This window comes from Bos javanicus, chromosome 10, assembly GCF_032452875.1.
Source record: "Bos javanicus breed banteng chromosome 10, ARS-OSU_banteng_1.0, whole genome shotgun sequence".
NCBI classification, from domain to species: Eukaryota; Metazoa; Chordata; class Mammalia; order Artiodactyla; family Bovidae; genus Bos; species Bos javanicus.
The window spans coordinates 92,052,623-92,071,549 of record NC_083877.1 but is presented as its reverse complement, the minus strand read 5'-3'; the positions used below and the strand labels follow the sequence as shown (position 1 = coordinate 92,071,549).

Here is an 18,927-nt window from a genome sequence, read left to right as displayed (position 1 = left end):
TTCCATGACCTAGGAAATCTCATGGAGTTCATTGTCTCAGCATTATAGATCCTGCGATGAAAAAACTACCTCCATATTGTAATACTTTGGCCACCTGATGTGAAGAGCTGACTCATTTGAAAAGACTGATGCTGGGAAAGATTGAAGGCAGGAGGAGAAGGGGACGACAGAGGATGAGATGGTTGGATGGCATCACCGACTCAATGGACATGAGTTTGAGCAAGCTCCGGGAGTTGGTGATGGACAGGGAGGCCTGGTGTGCTGCAGTCCATGGGGTCACAAAGAGCCAGACACGGCTGAGCGACTGAACAGCAGCAACCACAACATTGTAATTCAGTAAGGTTGGGGCTCCTCCGCACAGAAACACAGGGAAATGATGGGAACTTACTGCCAGAAGTCAAATGCTGAAGCACAAACATACCCTTCCCAGCAAAGTCCTCTCCCCTGTGCTCCAGCACCCCCAACCCCCATATAAAATGAGCATCACCATCAGCCTGCACACTGCCTGGGAGAAATGAAAAGTCCACTTTCTTTCAGAGTGTTTCTTTCTTTTAGACTCAGAAGCAGAACATAATTAACAAAATGGATTTCGGAGACTTGGCAGAGAGAGTGTGTCAGAATGAAAACCCTTAACTACCTTATTTCCTTGCACCTGTTTTCCAAGAGTAAAACCCTCCAGATGAGTCAAAGATGTAGTATGTGTGCTGTGAGCTCAGTTGCTCAGTCGTCCAACTCTTCATGACCCCGTGGACTGTAGCCCACCTGGCTCCTCCGTCTGTGGGATTTCCCAGGCAAGAATATTGGAGTGGGTTGCCATTGATTTTAGTACTCATCCCTGTTTACTTGGGAAGAATTGAGTGCCTCATTGTATACACCATAAACTGCTTCTTTATTTATATTTGTTGGTTATTTATTTAAAAATCAATAACCCAGGTTGATTATATAATTACATAATATATAATAATTATATAATAATAATGATATATAATAATCCCAGGTTGATTCACCCCTCCTATCAGTTGACCTGTTGTCAGCATTTTTTAGTTAATTATAAGATCATGAGTAAAACTTGCTACAAAACAGAGTACACATCATTTTTACTTCATCTGTGTGGCCCTATACAGTCTCATTTCTTTTCTTTGATCATACAATTGAGACTTGATATGGGTAAAATCACCAGAAATTATGAAAGGAGTAGTTTGGAGAGGTCAGAATCCTTTGGGACTGCTAATATAAAAGAAAATAATTTAAAAATTTAAGATATTCAGCACTGAGACTGGTAGGCACTCACTAAAAAGTAGATTTATTTAAATGTAAAGTTGCAAAAAAATGTTCTCTTACTTGCTTTTCATTCGAAGATTCATCACTGTTGAAGGCTCTTGGCTAAAGAGCACTGATTAGTTAATAAAACTGTTCAGAATTTATATGGTTTAGAAATATTTTTCTCATTTTTTCCCGTATAACTTCAAGTGTTATTTACCTAGAATTCAGACTCAGCAAAAATTCTTTTATGTTCTACCAATTTTGATCAAAGTGAAAAGCCCTTAAACAATTGAGCAAAACTGAGTTACAAGAAACAGTTAATGGATTTGTGAATTATTCTTCTTTGGCAATGAGGTCATCCTAGTTTACTTTTTGGCTTGGCACAGATACAAGACTGAATCCCCTAATGTTACTTTTTGGCTTGGCATAGATACAAGACTGAATCCCCTAAAGTAAAATGAGTGATCATTTGAGGACACTGCACTCAACCGTGGCTTCCATTACTTTGAAGAACTTTATTTAAAGTAAACATTTTTTTTTTAATTTTTACTTCTTTATGGAAGGATAATTGCTTTACAGAATTTTGTTGTTTTCTGTCAAACCTCTACTTGATCAAGTGAACATCTTTTGAGGATAATAGTAGCTGGGCTTTTAGTCAATTGAAGAAACCCAAAGATTTGTACCACTTTGAGGATCTTTGCAATAATTCCATCATCCATCTACCAGAGTCATCTCCCTAGTAGGGAAGTGCTCTGAAAATTTCTCAATAGTTGTAAAAAGTAACCTTATCATTAGAGATTTCTGTGACTAAAGTCTTAATCCCCTCTTCTCATATCAATGGCTATGATAGTAAGAGATTCTACTAATCAATAAATATGGATTTGAAGGGAATCAAGGATCCTGTCCAACGGGGTTCTCAAGGCAAGAATCCTAGAGTGGATTGCCTCCTCCAGAGGACCACATTTTGTCAGACCTCTCCATTATGACTGGTCCATCTTGGGTGGTCCTGTACAGCATGGCTCATAGCTTCATTGAGTTATGCAAGCCCCTTCACCATGACAAGGCTGTGACCCATGAAGGGGACTTAATCCTAAAGGAAATCAACCCTGAATATTCATTGGAAGGACTAATGCTGAAGCTCTAATACATCGGCCACCTGATCTGAAGAGCTGACACCCTGATGCTGGGAGAGATTGAAGGCAGGAGGAGAAGGGGACAACAGAGGATGAGATGGTTGGATGGCATCACCGACTCAATGGACATGAGTTTGAGCAAACTCCGGGAGATGATGGAGGAGCCTGGCGTGCTTCAGTCCATGGAGTCACAAAGAACTGGACACAACTTAGCAACTGAACAACAACAAAGTATCCTGAGTGGCTGACATAACTCCTTTGGTCCAAAGATTCCTAGGGCTGAAGCAGACCATCCTTTTGTTTTTAGCAAGAAGCCAGCACACACACAATTCTAGAAAGGTAATTGTCTACGCTTTCTCTTCAGATTCTCCTGTGACCTTCCCCACAGCTCTCATAGACTGCGCAGAATGGCTGCGCAGCAAAGGCCCTCTCCTTTGCTGGGCCCCTGGAGACGAGGCCCCTGGAGACAGGATGGCTTTGATTGCTTCCCCAACAACCCAATTCCCTTGCCATAAGTCTGGCTGGGTGCCCAAGCCAGGCATGGCAAGAAATCTGTTTGTCTTTGCAACTCATTTCCCAGCCCAGAGCAGAGCATCCTAGCAGACAAACCTCTGATCTTCTACGCCTAGGAGATTCCCTTCCTTTCCGAGAGAGCTGCTCCAGAAAGGAAGACAAGGAAAATGAGTCTGATTAGGTCTTTGGGCTTGATTTCCTTCCCTAAGCGGGGCAAGTGCCTGCCAAATAGCCAGGAGGTAGGTAGAGAGGAGAGGTCCCAGTGTTGCTGGCACCCAGCTCCCCAGGGCTAATACGGTTGGGGCCAAGGAAACAAGGCCCAGGGTGAGTTGAAGAGGACCACAGACCTGTACTGGACTATGAAAACCATGACTGATGTTCCATGGTAATCCTTCAGTGGGTCACCCTTACCTGCTGAGTGAGGTCACATTCCCACAACATGATTTCAACACAGCACACTTTTCAGACACTGTCCTTTGGCCCAAATTATGTTATTTGGTTGTCATTGCTCTTAGAATATATCCAGTGTTTTCCTTAGGCTTACCTTTGTTCTTCATCTTATCATTTATGTCTCTGTCTCTTGCCATTTTAGCTCTCATCTGAAGCCCATCTCTAACACCACCTCCTTTAAAAAGGCCTTTGCTGGTCATCCTAACCAGAAATGGGGTCTCGATTCTCCAAATACTTCTTATGATCCTTTTTACATTAAACTCACAGTTACTTATTCACATTTCTCCTGAATTTGATTGTGACCTCATTCAGGGCAGAGACTGTGTCTTATTCTTATAATGTCCATGGGGTTCAGTAGGTGTTCATTAAAATGCCTGCAGAATAAGTGAGTAAATGAACACCTTGTGTTGGATTAGCTATCTCTTCTTAAAAAGAAAAGAGAAACAGAAAGAATAAACTAGGAATGACAGAGGACTGGTAGTTTGGACTAAAACTAATTTCATTCTGGTCAAAACTCTTCTCCAGGACCACAACGCAATAATAAATTGAATGGCAAACCACTCATTTTTTTAAAAATATTTGAACAGGCCCTTAACAAAAGAAAATAAACAAATGGCTAACAAGTACATGAAAAGATGCTCAACATCATCAGGCAAACACAAAATAAAATCACCATGATATGTTACTTTACACCCACAAGCATGGCTGGAATATAAAAGATTGATAAGGCTGTAAACTGTCAAGTAAGAAGCTCATACTTCACTGTTGGGACTAGAAAATGAGACAATCATTTGGAAAACAGTTTGACAGTATTTCCTGTAAAAGTTAAATATACACCTATCCTGTGACCTGACAGTTTCACTCCTAGTTTTTACACCAGAAAAATAAAAAATGTGTGATTGTCTATGGAAGATGGAGCAAGAGAGAACTTTCTGGGAGATGAAAATGTTCTAAGTCTTGACTGAGATAGGGTAATATAGTTTTGCCAAGACTCATCAAACTGTACACTTTGAAAATGTGCGTGTTATAGTGTATGTGAATTATACCTCAATAAAAAATAATTTTGCCCAGGATCCACCTAAAAATCATTTATTCTACCTGCCTGTGGCCTTTGGGCATGCTGGAAAGAACCCTGCCACAGTTTTCAGCCATCTAATACTATGACCTTGTGAAGAGCGTTACGAGTCAAAAGAAATACATGAAAGGTTTATTTTTCTCTAAACCCAGATGGCACTGCCATGACTCTTAGATTTTCAAATGATTAATCTGATCAGCTACTAGCAACAATAGTTTATTTTTAAAGTTTGTTTTTGTTGATACGCAGAATGCAAGCTCAAGGATATGATCACAGAGATCCTGTCTTCTTGGGAGTTACTTATAATAGTAAGTGGGACAATTATAATACAGTCATTATCAACAGTAAGTTAAATGCTTATTAGAGCGAGTTACGTAATTTAGACCTTGGAGGACTTCGGTTATTTATTATGGAAGGCATTACATTTCAGTGTGTTCTTTCCTTTGGGACTTTAAACACGAAGAGCTCCTCTTAAAGGATAAAAGTGGAAAATGAGATCATATATCGATTAAAAAAATCAATGAGTAAAAATGTTATGAAACTAAATTTAAAAGGCTTTTAAGAAACCAGTGAGGATTGGAGATAAGATCTCCCTTTAGATGCTGCACCTGTTTTAAGTTAGATTCTTTTTAAAGCAGTGACCTTGAAAAAGGTGGTAAACTAACTGGGCAAATTTGATCATTTTTGTCATCAGAGATGATTGTGTTCATTCACAAATACCTTTATGAGGCATACACATATTCGAATTCTCTTCTCTTTAGATAGAGTTTAAGATTTTTCAGCTTGGGCTTTTATACCAAATCACAGCCAAAATATGGCTATTTGATATTCAGTTATAATTTATCAAATACTTATTGAGTATTTACTGTCTTTTTGATTCATGGGGTCACAAAGAGTCGGACACGACTGAGCGACTGATCTGATACTATCTGATCTTGAAGTGGGGGGATTACAGAAAGTATGAGACACAGTCAATTTCCTCTAGGATCTTCAAGTCTAGTTATGGCGGAAAGTTACGGGGGAAACAAAGTAATGAAGATTTTGAAAAAAATTTAAGACAAGAGTTAAAATATGTTATAAGACCATGCATGGTTAGTTAAGAGATGCCTTTTAAGACAGATGCTTGGAATTTGGGGAATGAGGCTGAACTCTCATTCCTTTCTTATGTTCCTCCTGCGGGCCTGTCAAATGCTATAGTCTCCATTGTCCTCTTTTGCTATGCTTTTGTTGCATTCTTTTAAAATTTAAGCTAAATATGCATTAAAATAATGCATGGACGTATTTTTATAAAGCAAATTACACTGGAAACTTACCACATACAGCAGACCTTTGGGCAGCTCTTGCCTGCCTTCTGCTTTCTGATGTCCCAGAAGCAACCACTTTCAATTTTCAGTATTCTTTCCATAATTGAAAATATTTCTTGATTTATTGGGTTTTGATTCACCCACTGACTCCCTTTAGCTCTCTTCCTTCACCCAAACATACACCATCCTGACACTTGCCTCTACTCTCCTGAAATACTTCTAGGACATATTTGGTTATGGCCATTACAAGTATATATTTAGTACTATGGCCATTACTTGTCTATATTTAGTATTATGGCTATTACAAGTGTGCACACTGTGATTTCATTTCTTGTGTAAGTTTTTTTGTTTCTTCACAAGATGTCTGTTCCTCCTTTTTAAAAATTTTGCATATCTTGGTTTGAAGGACCTCTTACTGAGTCTTGTCACATGCTCTAAAGTTTTTAAAAATATCTCTCAGCCCAGTTTTTCATAAAGTCGACCCTGTCCGATAATCTATCAGTCCCTTTTTATTTGTAGGCCTTTCTCTTGGAGCCCTCCTTCACCGCTGATGTAGACAACCTGGTCTCAAAATTCCTAAGACTTCCCTTTAGGTCATCCTGGAATGCCATTTGCCTCTTCCCTGTGTGGACCACCAAATTCCTCATTTTTCTCTTTATTGATCTGTACTCCCAGAAAAGGTGATTGGGAAATCAAGTTGTTGAGACTTTGCACATCTGAGAATGTCTTTATTTTACCTTCACCTTCGACAGATAGTTTGGAAATTACTACTTTTTCTCAAAATTTGAAGGCTATGCTCTGTAGTTTTCTAACTTTCAATGTTATTGCTAAGACTGGATGGCATTCTGATTCTTCAGCCTTCAGAGGTAACAGGATTTTTCTCTCTGTAAGTTTCTAGTATATTCTCTTTATCACAGCATTTTTTTTTTGGTAAGCCTGGCTAAAAGTCTATCCATTTTGTTTATCTTTTTGAGAACCAGCTCTTAGTTTTGTTGACCTTTTATATTTTTTAAGTCTCTATTTCATTTATTTCTGCTCTGATCTTTGTGATTTCCTTCCTTCTACTAATTTTGGGTTTTATTTATGTGTCTTTTTCTAGTTCTTTTAGGTATCAGGCTAGGTTGTTTATTTGAGGTTTTTCTTATTTCCTAAGGTAGGCCTGTATCACGATAAACTTCCCTCTTAAAAAATGCTTTTGATGGGTCCCATAGATTTTGGAACACTGTTGCCTTTTTCACTTGTCTCAGGGTGTCTTTTCCTCTCCTCTTAGATTTCTTCAGTGGTCCATTGCCTGGTTAGTGGCATACTGTTTAGCATCCATGTGTTTGTGTTTTTTCCAGTTTTTTTCTTGTAGTTGATTTCCAGTTTCAAACCATTGTGGATGGAAAAGATGCTTGATATGATTTCAATCCTAAATGTATTGAGACTTCTTTTTTGGCTTAGGCTGTGATCTGTTCTGGAGAACATTCCATGTGCATTTGAAAAGAATGTGTGTTCTGCTGTGTTGGGATGAAAGGTATATGCCTATTTAGTTCACTCTGCTTAAGCGATAACAGCCTTCTTGCTACTGTTCAGACAAGCCAGGTATGTTTTCACCTGGGGGTCTTTGCACTTGTCTAGAATGATTTTCCCTCATATAGTCACATGACTCACTCCATTATGACCTTCTGATCTTTTCCCAATTGTCACTTTTTAAAAAATTAATTAATTTTTAATTGAAGGATAATTGCATTACAATACTGTGTTGATATCTACCAAACATCAACATGAATCAGCCATAGGTTCACCCATGTCCCCTCCCTCTTGAACATCTCTCCTGCCTCCCTGCCCATCCCACCCTCTAGGTTGTTACGGAACCCCGGTTCGAGTTCCCTGAGTCATACAGCCAAATTCCCACTGGCTGTCTATTTCACATATGGTTGTGTATGTTTCCATGGTACTCTCTCCATGCATCCCATACTCTTCTTCCTCCCCCCACCAGCCATGTCCATAAGTCTGTTCGCAATGTTGGTGTCTCCATTACTGCTCTGCAGATAGGTTCCTCGGTACCATCTTTCTAGATTCCATATATATGTGTTAGCATATGATTTGTTTTTCTCTTTCTGCCAACTGTGACTTTCTTAAAGAGGCTTTTCCTGACATTACTTTAAAGTGGTGACCTCCTGGGTTGAAAGTTGGTAATGAAGAATTCTTAGGCTTAGAAAGTTTTCAGTAAATGTTTACTGTACATTTTCAGAGGTTGGTTAGGAAAAGTTTCATCCAACTTGATTGGAATGGGTAGGAATGAGAGGAAAAAGAGGGGAAATTCCAGGCAGGTGAGCCGACTAAATGAGTTACAGCCTGAAACCTGAAATTTAGAAATTATTCATATTCTCATAATATTTGAGAGCAAATGATTTAAACAAAGGAGAAAATATGAAGGAGAAATTTCCAGGGCTAACCCTCATTGAAGTACTGGGGCAGGGAGCTCTAGTGCGAGAAATTGGGAGGGAGTTATCAGAGAGGTTAGGGAAGGAAGAGTAGTGATGTTGTCCAGAGTCAGGAAGAAGTGAAGGCAAATATATGAAGTGATTTAGATTTATTTTCCTACTTAAGTTTCACTACTTTTAGCTACCCTGTTTTGACATATAAGAAAATTGAGACTTGGATCTCACCAGTAGTGACGGAGCCAGGAATCAACTCCAGATCTGGCTTCTAATCTAGTTATGTTTTACAACCTGGCCTGCTTATGTCACTTATCTGCAGAGTACATCATGAGGAACGCCGGGCTGGAGGAAGCACAAGCTGGAATCAAGATTGCCAGAGAAATATCAATAACCTCAGATATGCAGATGACACCACCCTTATGGCAGAAAGTGAAGAAGAACTAAAGGGCCTCTTGATGAAAGTGAAAGAGGAGAGTGAAAAAGTTGGCTTAAAGCTCAACATTCAGAAAACTAAGATCATGGCATCTGGTCCCATCACTTCATGGGAAATAGATGGGAAAACAGTGGAAACAGTGACTGACTTAATTTTCTGGGGCTCCAAAATCAGTGCAGATGGTGACTGTAGCCATGAAATTAAAAGACACTTGCTCCTTGGAAGAAAAGCTATGACCAACCTAGATAGCATATTAAAAAGCAGAGACATTACTTTGCCAACAAAGGTCCATCTAGTCAAGGCTATGGTTTTTCCAGTGGTCATGTATGGATGTGAGAGTTGGACTGTGAAGAAAGCTGAGCGCTGAAGAATTGATGCTTTTGAACTGTGTTGTTGGAAATGACTCTTGAGAGTACTTTGGACTATAAGGAGATCAAACCTATCAATCCTAAAGGAAATCAATCTTGAGCATTCATTGGAAGGACTGATGCTGAAGCTGAAACTCCAATACTTTGGCCACCTAATGCAAAGAACTACCTCATTGGAAAAGACCTTGATGCTGGGAAATACTGAAGGCAAGAGGAGAAGAGGGGTGGCAGAGGATGAGATGATTAGACAGCATGAATCTGAGCAGACTCCCAGAGATAGTAAAGGACAGGGGAGCCTGGTATGCTACCGTCCATGGAGTCATAAAGAGTTGGACTTGACTTAGCAACTCAACAACAACAATTTACCACTTTCAAAGAAGCAGAAATAGACACTCTTCCATACAGGCAACATACTAAATTATCTTTAAAAAGTGACTGCTATTTAAATGCTATAGCATTTATGGAAGTGTGACTCAAATATTTATTGTGGTAGTTTAGTTGCTAAGTCATGTTTGACTCTTGCAACCCCACGGACCGTAGCCCACCAGGTCTACAGTCCATGGGATTTTCCAGAAAAGAATACTGGAGTGGGTTGCCATTTCCTTCTCCAGGGGATCTTCCTGACCGAGGGATCAAACACTGCTCTCTCTCACACTGCAGGCGGATTTTTTAGCATCTGAGCCACCAGCAAAGCCCAACCATACATTTAAAAGGATAGGATAAAGACAAGTAATACTTTTAAAAAATATTTCACCAAAAATGTCCTTAAGTATATTTTACTGATTTTGAAAATTGTTGTTTAACCCTTTCTGATACAGCTATTCAGGGTCTGCTTCTGGGTCAGTTTATTTTGGTTTTCGTTTATATTATTGTCAGTTGAAAGTTACCTCACAAAGACAGATGGTTCCAAATGGAATAGGGCAGGCTTGGCTGTACTTACTAAATTAAGATTCTCATCTCTCAATCCTATTCAGTAATCAAATATGTTTTTATTGAAATTCATATTCTCAGATGTCAGTAAGTAGTTTCTGCAAACTAAATCTAAAGATGTTTCATTTTCATATATTATGCATGTGGATTTTACCCATTGCAACTCAATTCAAAAGGTTTTAAAACATGTTAATATTTGATTTCTGATTTTTAAAAATATTTTTATAAGCGATAGTCACTATTTTCATCAGGAAAATTACATAACATGTAAATGTTTCCAAATACCTGTTTCTAAAGACTCTTTCCAAAGCACACATTTCTTTAGAAAAGCAACAAGTTTCCTCATTCATTGGTGAAATATCACCTTTTATCTCAAAGGAGCAGTTAAAGATATCTTTAAAAAATATCTTCAAGGTTAAAAAAAATCACGGAAGAGGGCAATACAATTTTTTTACTTGTCTTTTTGTAAGAAGAAAAATGCATAATACTTTTAAGTACTTTGCCATGAGTTATCAATGAACCCCAGTATAGGTACAAGAGATTTTCAGGGTCACTCTGCCCTGTTATATGGAGGCTGTGTATTAAGAAAGTAAGGCCATAAGCCCTTTTAACTGGGGTGCATTCAATCTTAAAGTGAAGTGAAATTGTTAAAAATGAAAGAGTGAGGGTATAAGTCTTCAAGACTGCGGACCACCCACTGTTGCCTTGGGCTGCACCTACTTGATGGAACCTCTTATTTATAAACGGAAACTTCTCGTCTCTGATGGATTGTCTTGTGCTTCTCCTGAGTGGCTGTGTTCCACTTTGGCAAGGATGGAACGACTGCTCAAGAATGAAATTCTAAACTAAGACAAAACCAAGGGGATGAAGAAGGTGGCCCTGAGAAACAGGCTTGTGGGAGACAGAATCAACAGGACTTGATCATGATTAGATACAGAGGTATCAGTATAAATCAGAGCAAATGCACACATACAACTTTTTCTATGCTGCTTCACAAAAATGTTCACATCTCATCTTTTCTAGTAAGATTTCCCAGATGTGAACCAAGCTATTTGTATTCTTCCTTCTTTCTGCCATGCACTGTGCAACGCACAGTCATTGCTCGGCAAAGACTAAGTATCTTCTGCTTGTTTGTAGACCTTATGCCTGCAAACGTCAGCTGCTCAAAAATGTCTTTTTTTTTCATAAGAGGGCCTTCATGAATGTCCACACCAAGGTGGCATCAGGCATCAGGATGGCACAGTGGAGTGTGGGACCCTCTGAGTCTCAAAGAACAAGGACTTTCTTCTGAACTTTTTTCTGCCCTATATGGCTGGGCAGAAAAGCACTAGCAGAAACCTTTATCCAAGACAACATTCTCTCCCCATAAACATCATCAGCTAATCGTCTTAATGGCCCCCTCCCCCCGCTGCACCAAAAGGCAAATGCTCTTCCATATGTCTTACTCACAGCAAGGTTGGGCCACTGTAGACTCCTGCAAATGCATCTTGGCCGATGACTGTCAGGTATTTATTCTTGTTCAGGTAACTAGAAAGAGAGACACACACACAGAGAATGGATTAGGTGAGGTTAAGCAAATTAATATAAATACCAAGATAAAATGTGAGTGTGGTCTCCTTGGCTATTAACTGTTTCCTAGGAATTTAGACCATGGGGTCACAAAGAGCGACTGAGCGCACACACACACACACAGGGATTTAGAAAGCATCTTCCCTTCTTCCTTAAGCCCTCAAAATATTCTAGGTTCCGATTGTGCAAGCTTTAGATGCATTCATCACGGCTGAAGTCTTTGAAAGTGAACGTGCTTATGATCTAGTTTACATATTTTAAAGATTTTATATAAGTTGCCCAATTCCCTATTTACCTGGCCAGTGGTGACTGTGTTTTTTAATCCTCTTCAATACCAACTAAATTAATTTTTGTTTCTCAATACTGATCAATATTTCCATTTACTTTTGCTGCCTGGGCTTATATCAGGTATTAAAGTGAAGGTGGTGAGTGGTGATGGGGACTGGCAGAGATTCAGATCTTTTGTTTGGGGAAAGGTTGCCAGATTGTGCAAGTAAAAATGCAGGATACTAAGATAAACAATGGATAATGTTTTAGTATAAATTGTGTGTATGTGTGTGTGTCAGTTGCTCAGTATAAATAGTTCCCACGTAATTTTTGAAACATTCTTATACTGAAAGTTTATTTGTTGTTCATCTGAAATTCACATTTAATTGGGTGGTCTACATTTTCTCTGGCAATTCTGAGCGGGGGCAGATTATACTGCTAAAATTATAGAATATAGCTTCTGTGGAAGGGGTTTGATGAACACTTTGATTTTTCCATTTTGAAAAACACTTTGGCATTTGAGAGGAAAATATTTTTGAAGCAATTTAAGTCATAAAGTAATCCTGAAAAACAAAATTACCTCTAAATGGATAAAAAGCTTTCAAGTGTTTTGAAACTGGCTTTTTTCTCCTAGCTGTTTTAGAAAACAAAGTTATCTGAAAAGAAACCAAGTATTATATATATAAGTATATATTTTTATTTCTTTTTAGATCAATGTATCTTTATAGATATATGTACCTTCTTTCTATATATATCTTTATTTCCTTTTAGATTACATATATGTATGTATATAATCTCCTTATTATAAATGATCTCAATTTACACGTGTTTAGAATAATTCACCATATAGACAAGTCAGTTTAGAGTCAGTGAGTAGTCACCTGTTGGTGCAACACGAATACAGCGGATACTCTTGGAGACTCTTTGTTTAGATATAGACAATGCTTCCATTTTTCTGCTTATGGTGCTTGCTCTTCATGATGCAAAATTCTTGAGGATGATGGTTAATAAGAATAATATGACACTGGTATATATAAAATGGATATCCAACAAGGACCTTCTGTATAGCACAGGGAACTCTGCTCAATGTTACTTGGAAGCCTGGATGAGAAGGAATTTGGGGGAGAACGGATACATGTATATGTATGGCAGAGTCCCTTTGCTGTCCACCCGAACCTATCACAACATTATTAATTGACTATACACCAACACAAACCGTTAAAAAAAAGAATAGTGTGATACTAGATAAACTACAAGGACCTATGGTGTGATACAGGAAACTATACTTGGTACAGTTATCTTGGGATAACCTATAATGGAAAAGAATCCGAGAAACTATATCTATATATATCTCTGACTGAATCACAGTGCTGTATACCTGAAACCTACCCAACATTACAAATTAACTATACTTTAATTTTTTAAAAAAGGAACAGTATGCCATGAACACTTTGAGTCTGAAGGATGCTTTCTCCAGAGCCCGTACAGAGGAACTTGCCCTCAGTGAACTGGCTGTCCCTCCTTTTCTCTGAATCTCAGAGGGAGACTGAGGACAGGGAGGGTGGCTGTGTCTGTGGCTGAGCTGGGGAGGCAGCGTCTGTCGCAGGCCAGAAGGCAGAACAGGAGCAGCGCTTCTGTGAGCCCCCGGCCCCTCCTGACCCACCGTCGGCTCCCCTCCAGCCCTTTGTCCAGGATGGAACCTGGAAGAAGAGGGGGCAGCCTCAGAGCCACAGAAGGGTCTCCACTGGGGCAGCTGGACGAAGAGTTTTACCAACCACCACCAAGTCTCCCTCTCCTGGATGGGGGATGAGGACTTAACTGAATGACAAACACTGCGGCTCCAAACAGTATTGTCGTTGTTCAATCACTCAGTCGTGTCCGACTCTTTGCAACCTCGTGGACTGCAACACCACACTTCCCTGTCCTTCACCGTCTCCCAGAGTTCCTCAAACTCGTGTCCACTGAGTCGCTGATGCCATCCAGCCATCTCATCCTCTGCTGTCCCCTTCTCCTCCTGCCTTCAATCTTTCCCAGCATCAGGGTCTTTTCCAATGAGTCAGTTCTTCACATCAGCTGGCCAAAGTATTGGAGCTTCAGCTTCAGCATCAGTCCTTCCAATGAACATTCAGGACTGATCTCCTTTAGGATGGACTGGTTGGATCTCCTTGCTGTCCAAAGGACTCTCAACAGTCTTCTCCAACACCACAGGTCAAAAGCATCAATTCTTCAGTGCTCAGCCTTCTTTATGATCCAACTCTCATATCCACACATGACAACTGGAAAAACCACAGTTTTGACTAGACGGACCTTTGTCGGCCAAGTGATGTCTCTGCTTTTTAATACGTTGTGTGATTTTATACATCTTTTCTCAAATCAAGGTTCAGAACGAAGTTGACCTAAAGTAGCCACCACCTGTTTTCCTCATTGTACTCTTTATTTCCTTCATGGCATTACCACAGTCTGTGATTATCTTGCTTCTTTGTTTACTTTTTCTTTATCTCCCCAATCAGAATGTAAGCTCTCTGTCTTACTCATTGCTATATCACCAATGCCAAGTTCAGTGCCTCTGTAACTATCTCCTGAATGAAGGTATAAAGGATTGAATCAAAAAAGCAATGCACTTTTCCTTCAAAATAATGAGGTGGGCCATGCTAAACTTTCACTGTAAGGAAAAAGTAATAGAGAATCAATCATCATATGATGTGTTGGCCAGTTGACTCCTCAGATGGCAGTGATAAGCAGCCTTGTTTACAAATGCCACAGGGTATGGTCCAGATGTGGCCTCTTCAGGGAATGGCTGGATATCAAGCTTCCAGGATACTGTTAAGTCTAAAAATGGAGGGAGGGGGTCAGTTAACCTCATATATGTACAAAGACCCAAATAAGAGGTTACAGCAGCCAGTCTATGCCTTCTGAATGAATGGCTGTCATGTCTCTCTCAAAGACTTCATTTGAACACTGTTTGACTCTCCTTCAACTCAACGTGTCTACAGAGTTCATGGTCAGTGATAGCTAGAGCAGACAAAAGCCACCTTGGAGAAACAAGAACTGCAGAGAAGATCTTGAGCAGCATGATCTTGTAAGAAGACAACTAACTCAGCACAAGTGCCACACTGACTCGCACCCCCTTTTGTGTTCTTTGGACCACGCAATTTGCAGATCACATTCTGTTCCCAGACTGCTGGAAATCAAGTAAGGATTGGTGCGTTCATCTCAGTTTTTCCTCCTCATCTCTGACTGCCGCAAGTGAAAATCAGCTTGCTCTAATCAGTAGAAATTATTGTAAAACTAAATAATTGCTTGTCCAATTCTGCAGTGTTTTCATCGGATATTCAATACGCCCCCAAGGATCAGGAGGCTGGTTGATAAGTGCTACAGTTTACCAGAAATGCTGCAGGGGATTTTAAACTGGGAAAGCCAGCCAGAGTCCAGGAGGGGAGCAGCCGGATGAAGAGAGGGTGCAGCCAACTTGAACGGAGATGAACTGAGTCTTGGGGGGAGGCTGCCTTCTCTAAAACCAAGGATTGTTTGTACACTTCATCCCTTAGAAATAACGAGGGGCTTAAAAATGAAACCCCACTCTGCCATTGGCAGTTTGGAGGCTGTCTTCTTATCACAGATGATGATAATGCCACGAAGTGTTAACCTTGGGTTCAGATTGCGGATTCTACCTTCCTTCTGAAGCAAAGTGGATGGGGTGGGGAAATATGTTTGCAGAAGCCTTAAAATTCAAGAAGTGTGGACTTCTGTCAGCCCCATGTATCATATAATGTTCATGGGGAACGTCAGTTTAAATTGAGTCTTTGACCCTGACTTATCCTGATTCCTCTAGAATCCACAATCTGTAAGCCAGCTTGGGTAAGTCAATCACAGATCTTGGCAGGGCTACATGGGTAACCTACTGCAGACGATTATTTCATATGGAGGGTATATCAGTGTGATCAGCTAAACTCTCTCTTCCACAGAAGGATGAATGTAAAAGACGAAAAAGAGTAGAAAGTCTTGGAGTCTGAGGTGAAAATAAAGACTTCTTGAAAGGATTTCTAAATACTGGGAGGGGCTTACTTGAAAAGGACTGGTATCTTCTTTAAAAATAAGCTAGACACTGCACCACGTGTGCATACCATGCCTTTTTTCTCTTTGGAGTATGTAGGCCTCTTGGAGAACTTCTTAGAAGAAATTAAGTTCCTCCTAGAAAAGATACATCAGATTTTTTCATATGGGAGTCGGGGATGGTGTGGGGAAGGGGAGGGGAGTTAAGAAGCCCTGTGCTGATTTAAGTGCTGTGTATCTCACAGTTATGGAAGAACAGTATGGTCAGGGAAATGAAGACGGTCAGGAGTGAGCTGCAGAAGACTATCCAACTGATGAACTCAGCACTACAGACACGGCTCACATTAATCCCCATTGGACTCACACTGGGCACATAGCAGCCATTCAGGAAAAACAAGCTGAATAAAATATATGAAGGTCCAGGCGCTGGGTACCTCCTAGTTTGAGGCACCCTCTACATTATGTTTAGATGAGGACATGTCAGAGGGAGAAGCATGACGTTGCAGCAAGGCAAGTTGTGGGTGCCACTAAGCTTTGTTCTCTGGGGTGTTTTAGGATATGTCGCGGCTCCAAGGTAGAATTTCAGCCTGCATTTCCATAATCCCTGTAGGGTACCTGTTTATGTTGTGAGACTCTCATGGGAATACTTCTGTGGGGAACCGTGTTTCCCTCTCACAGCATCAGTTATTTGGAAAATTGAAGATTACCCCTGTCCAGCCCTCAGTGCTCCGTAAAAGTCCTTTTGGTGGCAGAAATCAGGACTGTTGTTCTTCAGTCACTAAGCTGGGTCTGACTCTTGGAGACCACATGGGCTACAGCATGCCAGGCTCCTCTGTCCTCCACTATCTCCTGGAATGGACTCAAATTCATGTCCATTGAGTCAGTGATGCTATCTAATACCTGTCTGTAAACAGTAACAGGTGAGAAAATGCTCAAGGTTTCAATAGGCAGAGGTAAGAGCCAGCCTTGGAGCATATCCTGCAAGCTGTTCAAATACTTACTCCATAAGAAATAATAGCCTGCCTAATCCTATAATCTTTGCTCTCATCATCTTTTCCCAATGCTCCAAGCTGTGGGGTTTTGCTTGTAACAATGTGTGATGCTAATTAGTACATGGATTGTGTTGACTTCTCTGTCCATAACGATTGGTGTTTCAGTACACCCTTAGCCCATCAAAATGGTATTTTTTTCCTGCCCAAATGTTTACTGTCAGTTAGTAGCTTGTTGCTAGAATTTGACGATAGAAAATACTATACAGAGAAAGAAAAGTTCTGAGATAAGCAACATATCCTCATGCCTGATGGTGTGGAGGAGGGGAAAAGAGGTTGCAAGGACTGGATGTGTGACTTAACTTGAGACTGAGAGCAGTTCAACTTCTGTTGAGCAAGGGATGATGGTATTATTATTAATTTCACATCTGAGTGATGACAGTGTGCTTGGTTCCATGTGAAATCACAGGACCGTGTACTCTCGCACACCAGCCATCACTTTCATGAACTTTTAACTAATTACCCAACTGCTGCTGAGGCATCAGTGCTTATTCTCAATGTGGAATTTGTCCAATTTGGCTGCAATCATGTTCTTCAGTTACACTAAAAAAATAGGTCTTGGTGAGGTCAAATCTGCTAATTTCAGCACATTGACATGAGGCAGAAAATGGGGAATAATCACTGTTTTGGATGAGCCCTTGTTTAAATTAGAAGTTAAAATATTTTACATCAATAAAATCTTTGAACACTAGTAGGGTAATTATAGAATATTGATGTGTTTACATTAGTTTTAAAGCATAATTCGCATTGAGGCTAGCAGCAACAGCTCCATGTTAAAATCACAAAATCAGTACTATTTTGTTATTACTATGGAAACCTGACCTCTGTTTTCTCCATCTACAGCTCAGCCCTTAATTTATCTTCCTCCAGTTCCAGGTCTCTTTATCATGATTACTATTTTGATTTTTACCTTGCATTATTAGAATACCTTTTACTGAAGAGAATAAAGCTAAGAAAAATTTAGTTTCTATCAAGCAGGAATTAAGAACTTAGGGTAGAATGAATAGATGGAACATTTAGTTTTATAACAGGAACAGAGATTAAGTTTAAATTTCAAATACTGATTGGAAAAAAAAAATCTTTGTTTTATTTTATGATTGAATATGAACTTTCAAACCCTTAAATATTTTTATCTAGATACTTCTTATCTTTATCCCATGCTAGCCATTTAATCTTTACAAAGAATTGGGAGAAACAGACTACATATTTCATGACACAATAGTCATCCTCACTGAATACCTACATCTAGATCAGTTCAGTTCAGTTTAGTTACTCAGTCATGTCCAGTTCTCTGTGACCCCATGGACTGCAGCACGCCAGGCCTCCCTGTCTGTCCATCACCAACTCCCAGAGTTTACCCAAACTCATGTCCATTGAGTCAGTGATGCCATCCAACCATCTCATGCTCTGTCATCCCCTTCTCCTCCTGCCCTCAATCTTTCCCAGAATCAGGGTCTTTTCCAATGAGTCAATTCTTCACATCAGGTGGCCAAAGTATTGGAGTTTCAGCTTCAACATCAATCCTTCCAATGAATATTCAGGACTGCTCTCCTTTAGGATGGACTGATTGGACCTCCTTGCAGTCTGAGGGACTCTCAAGAGTCTTCTCCAGCACCACAGTTCAAAAGCATCAATTCTTCGGTGCTCAGCTTTTTTTTATAGTCCAACTCTCACATCCATACATGACCACTGGAAAAACCATAGCCTTGACTAGACGGACCTTTGTTGGCAAAGTAACGTCTCTGCTTTTTAATATGCTGTCTAGGTTGGTCATAACTTTCCTTGCAAGGAGTAAGTGTCTTTTAATTTCATGGCTGCATCTAGATCAGAGTTTCACAAACTATGACTATGTGGTCACATTCTACTTGCCACCAATTTTTATAAATAAAGTTTTATTGAGACATGGTGACACTCATTTGTTTATGAATTGCCTGTGGCTGCTTTCACGCTACAGAGGCAGAGTTGAATAACTATGACTGAGATCTCATGGCCCACAAAGACCAACCTGTTTTTTATCTGGCCCTTGCCAGAAAAAGTTTGCTTATCTCAGCTCTATACTTCTAAAAATCAACAAGAAAATGATTTTCAGTTAAG

At 39.9% G+C, this 18,927-nt stretch overlaps 1 protein-coding gene across 2 annotated transcripts in view; it reads right to left on the bottom strand.

Annotated features, from left to right (window-relative positions):
- The window catches only part of TSHR (thyroid stimulating hormone receptor), a 154,520-nt gene that overhangs the window by 21,077 nt on the left and 114,516 nt on the right, over positions 1–18,927 (bottom strand). The window contains exons 8-9 of one of the 2 annotated variants that reach the window (XM_061429622.1): positions 11,345–11,422; positions 10,878–11,194 (exon numbers count right to left, since the gene is read on the bottom strand). In XM_061429622.1, the coding sequence (XP_061285606.1) occupies positions 11,125–11,194; positions 11,345–11,422 (148 nt within the window). In that variant the 3' untranslated portion in view covers positions 10,878–11,124. Of the gene's footprint in view, positions 1–10,877; positions 11,195–11,344; positions 11,423–18,927 lie in introns of those variants that run through there. The other variant, XM_061429621.1, reaches the window with a different exon arrangement.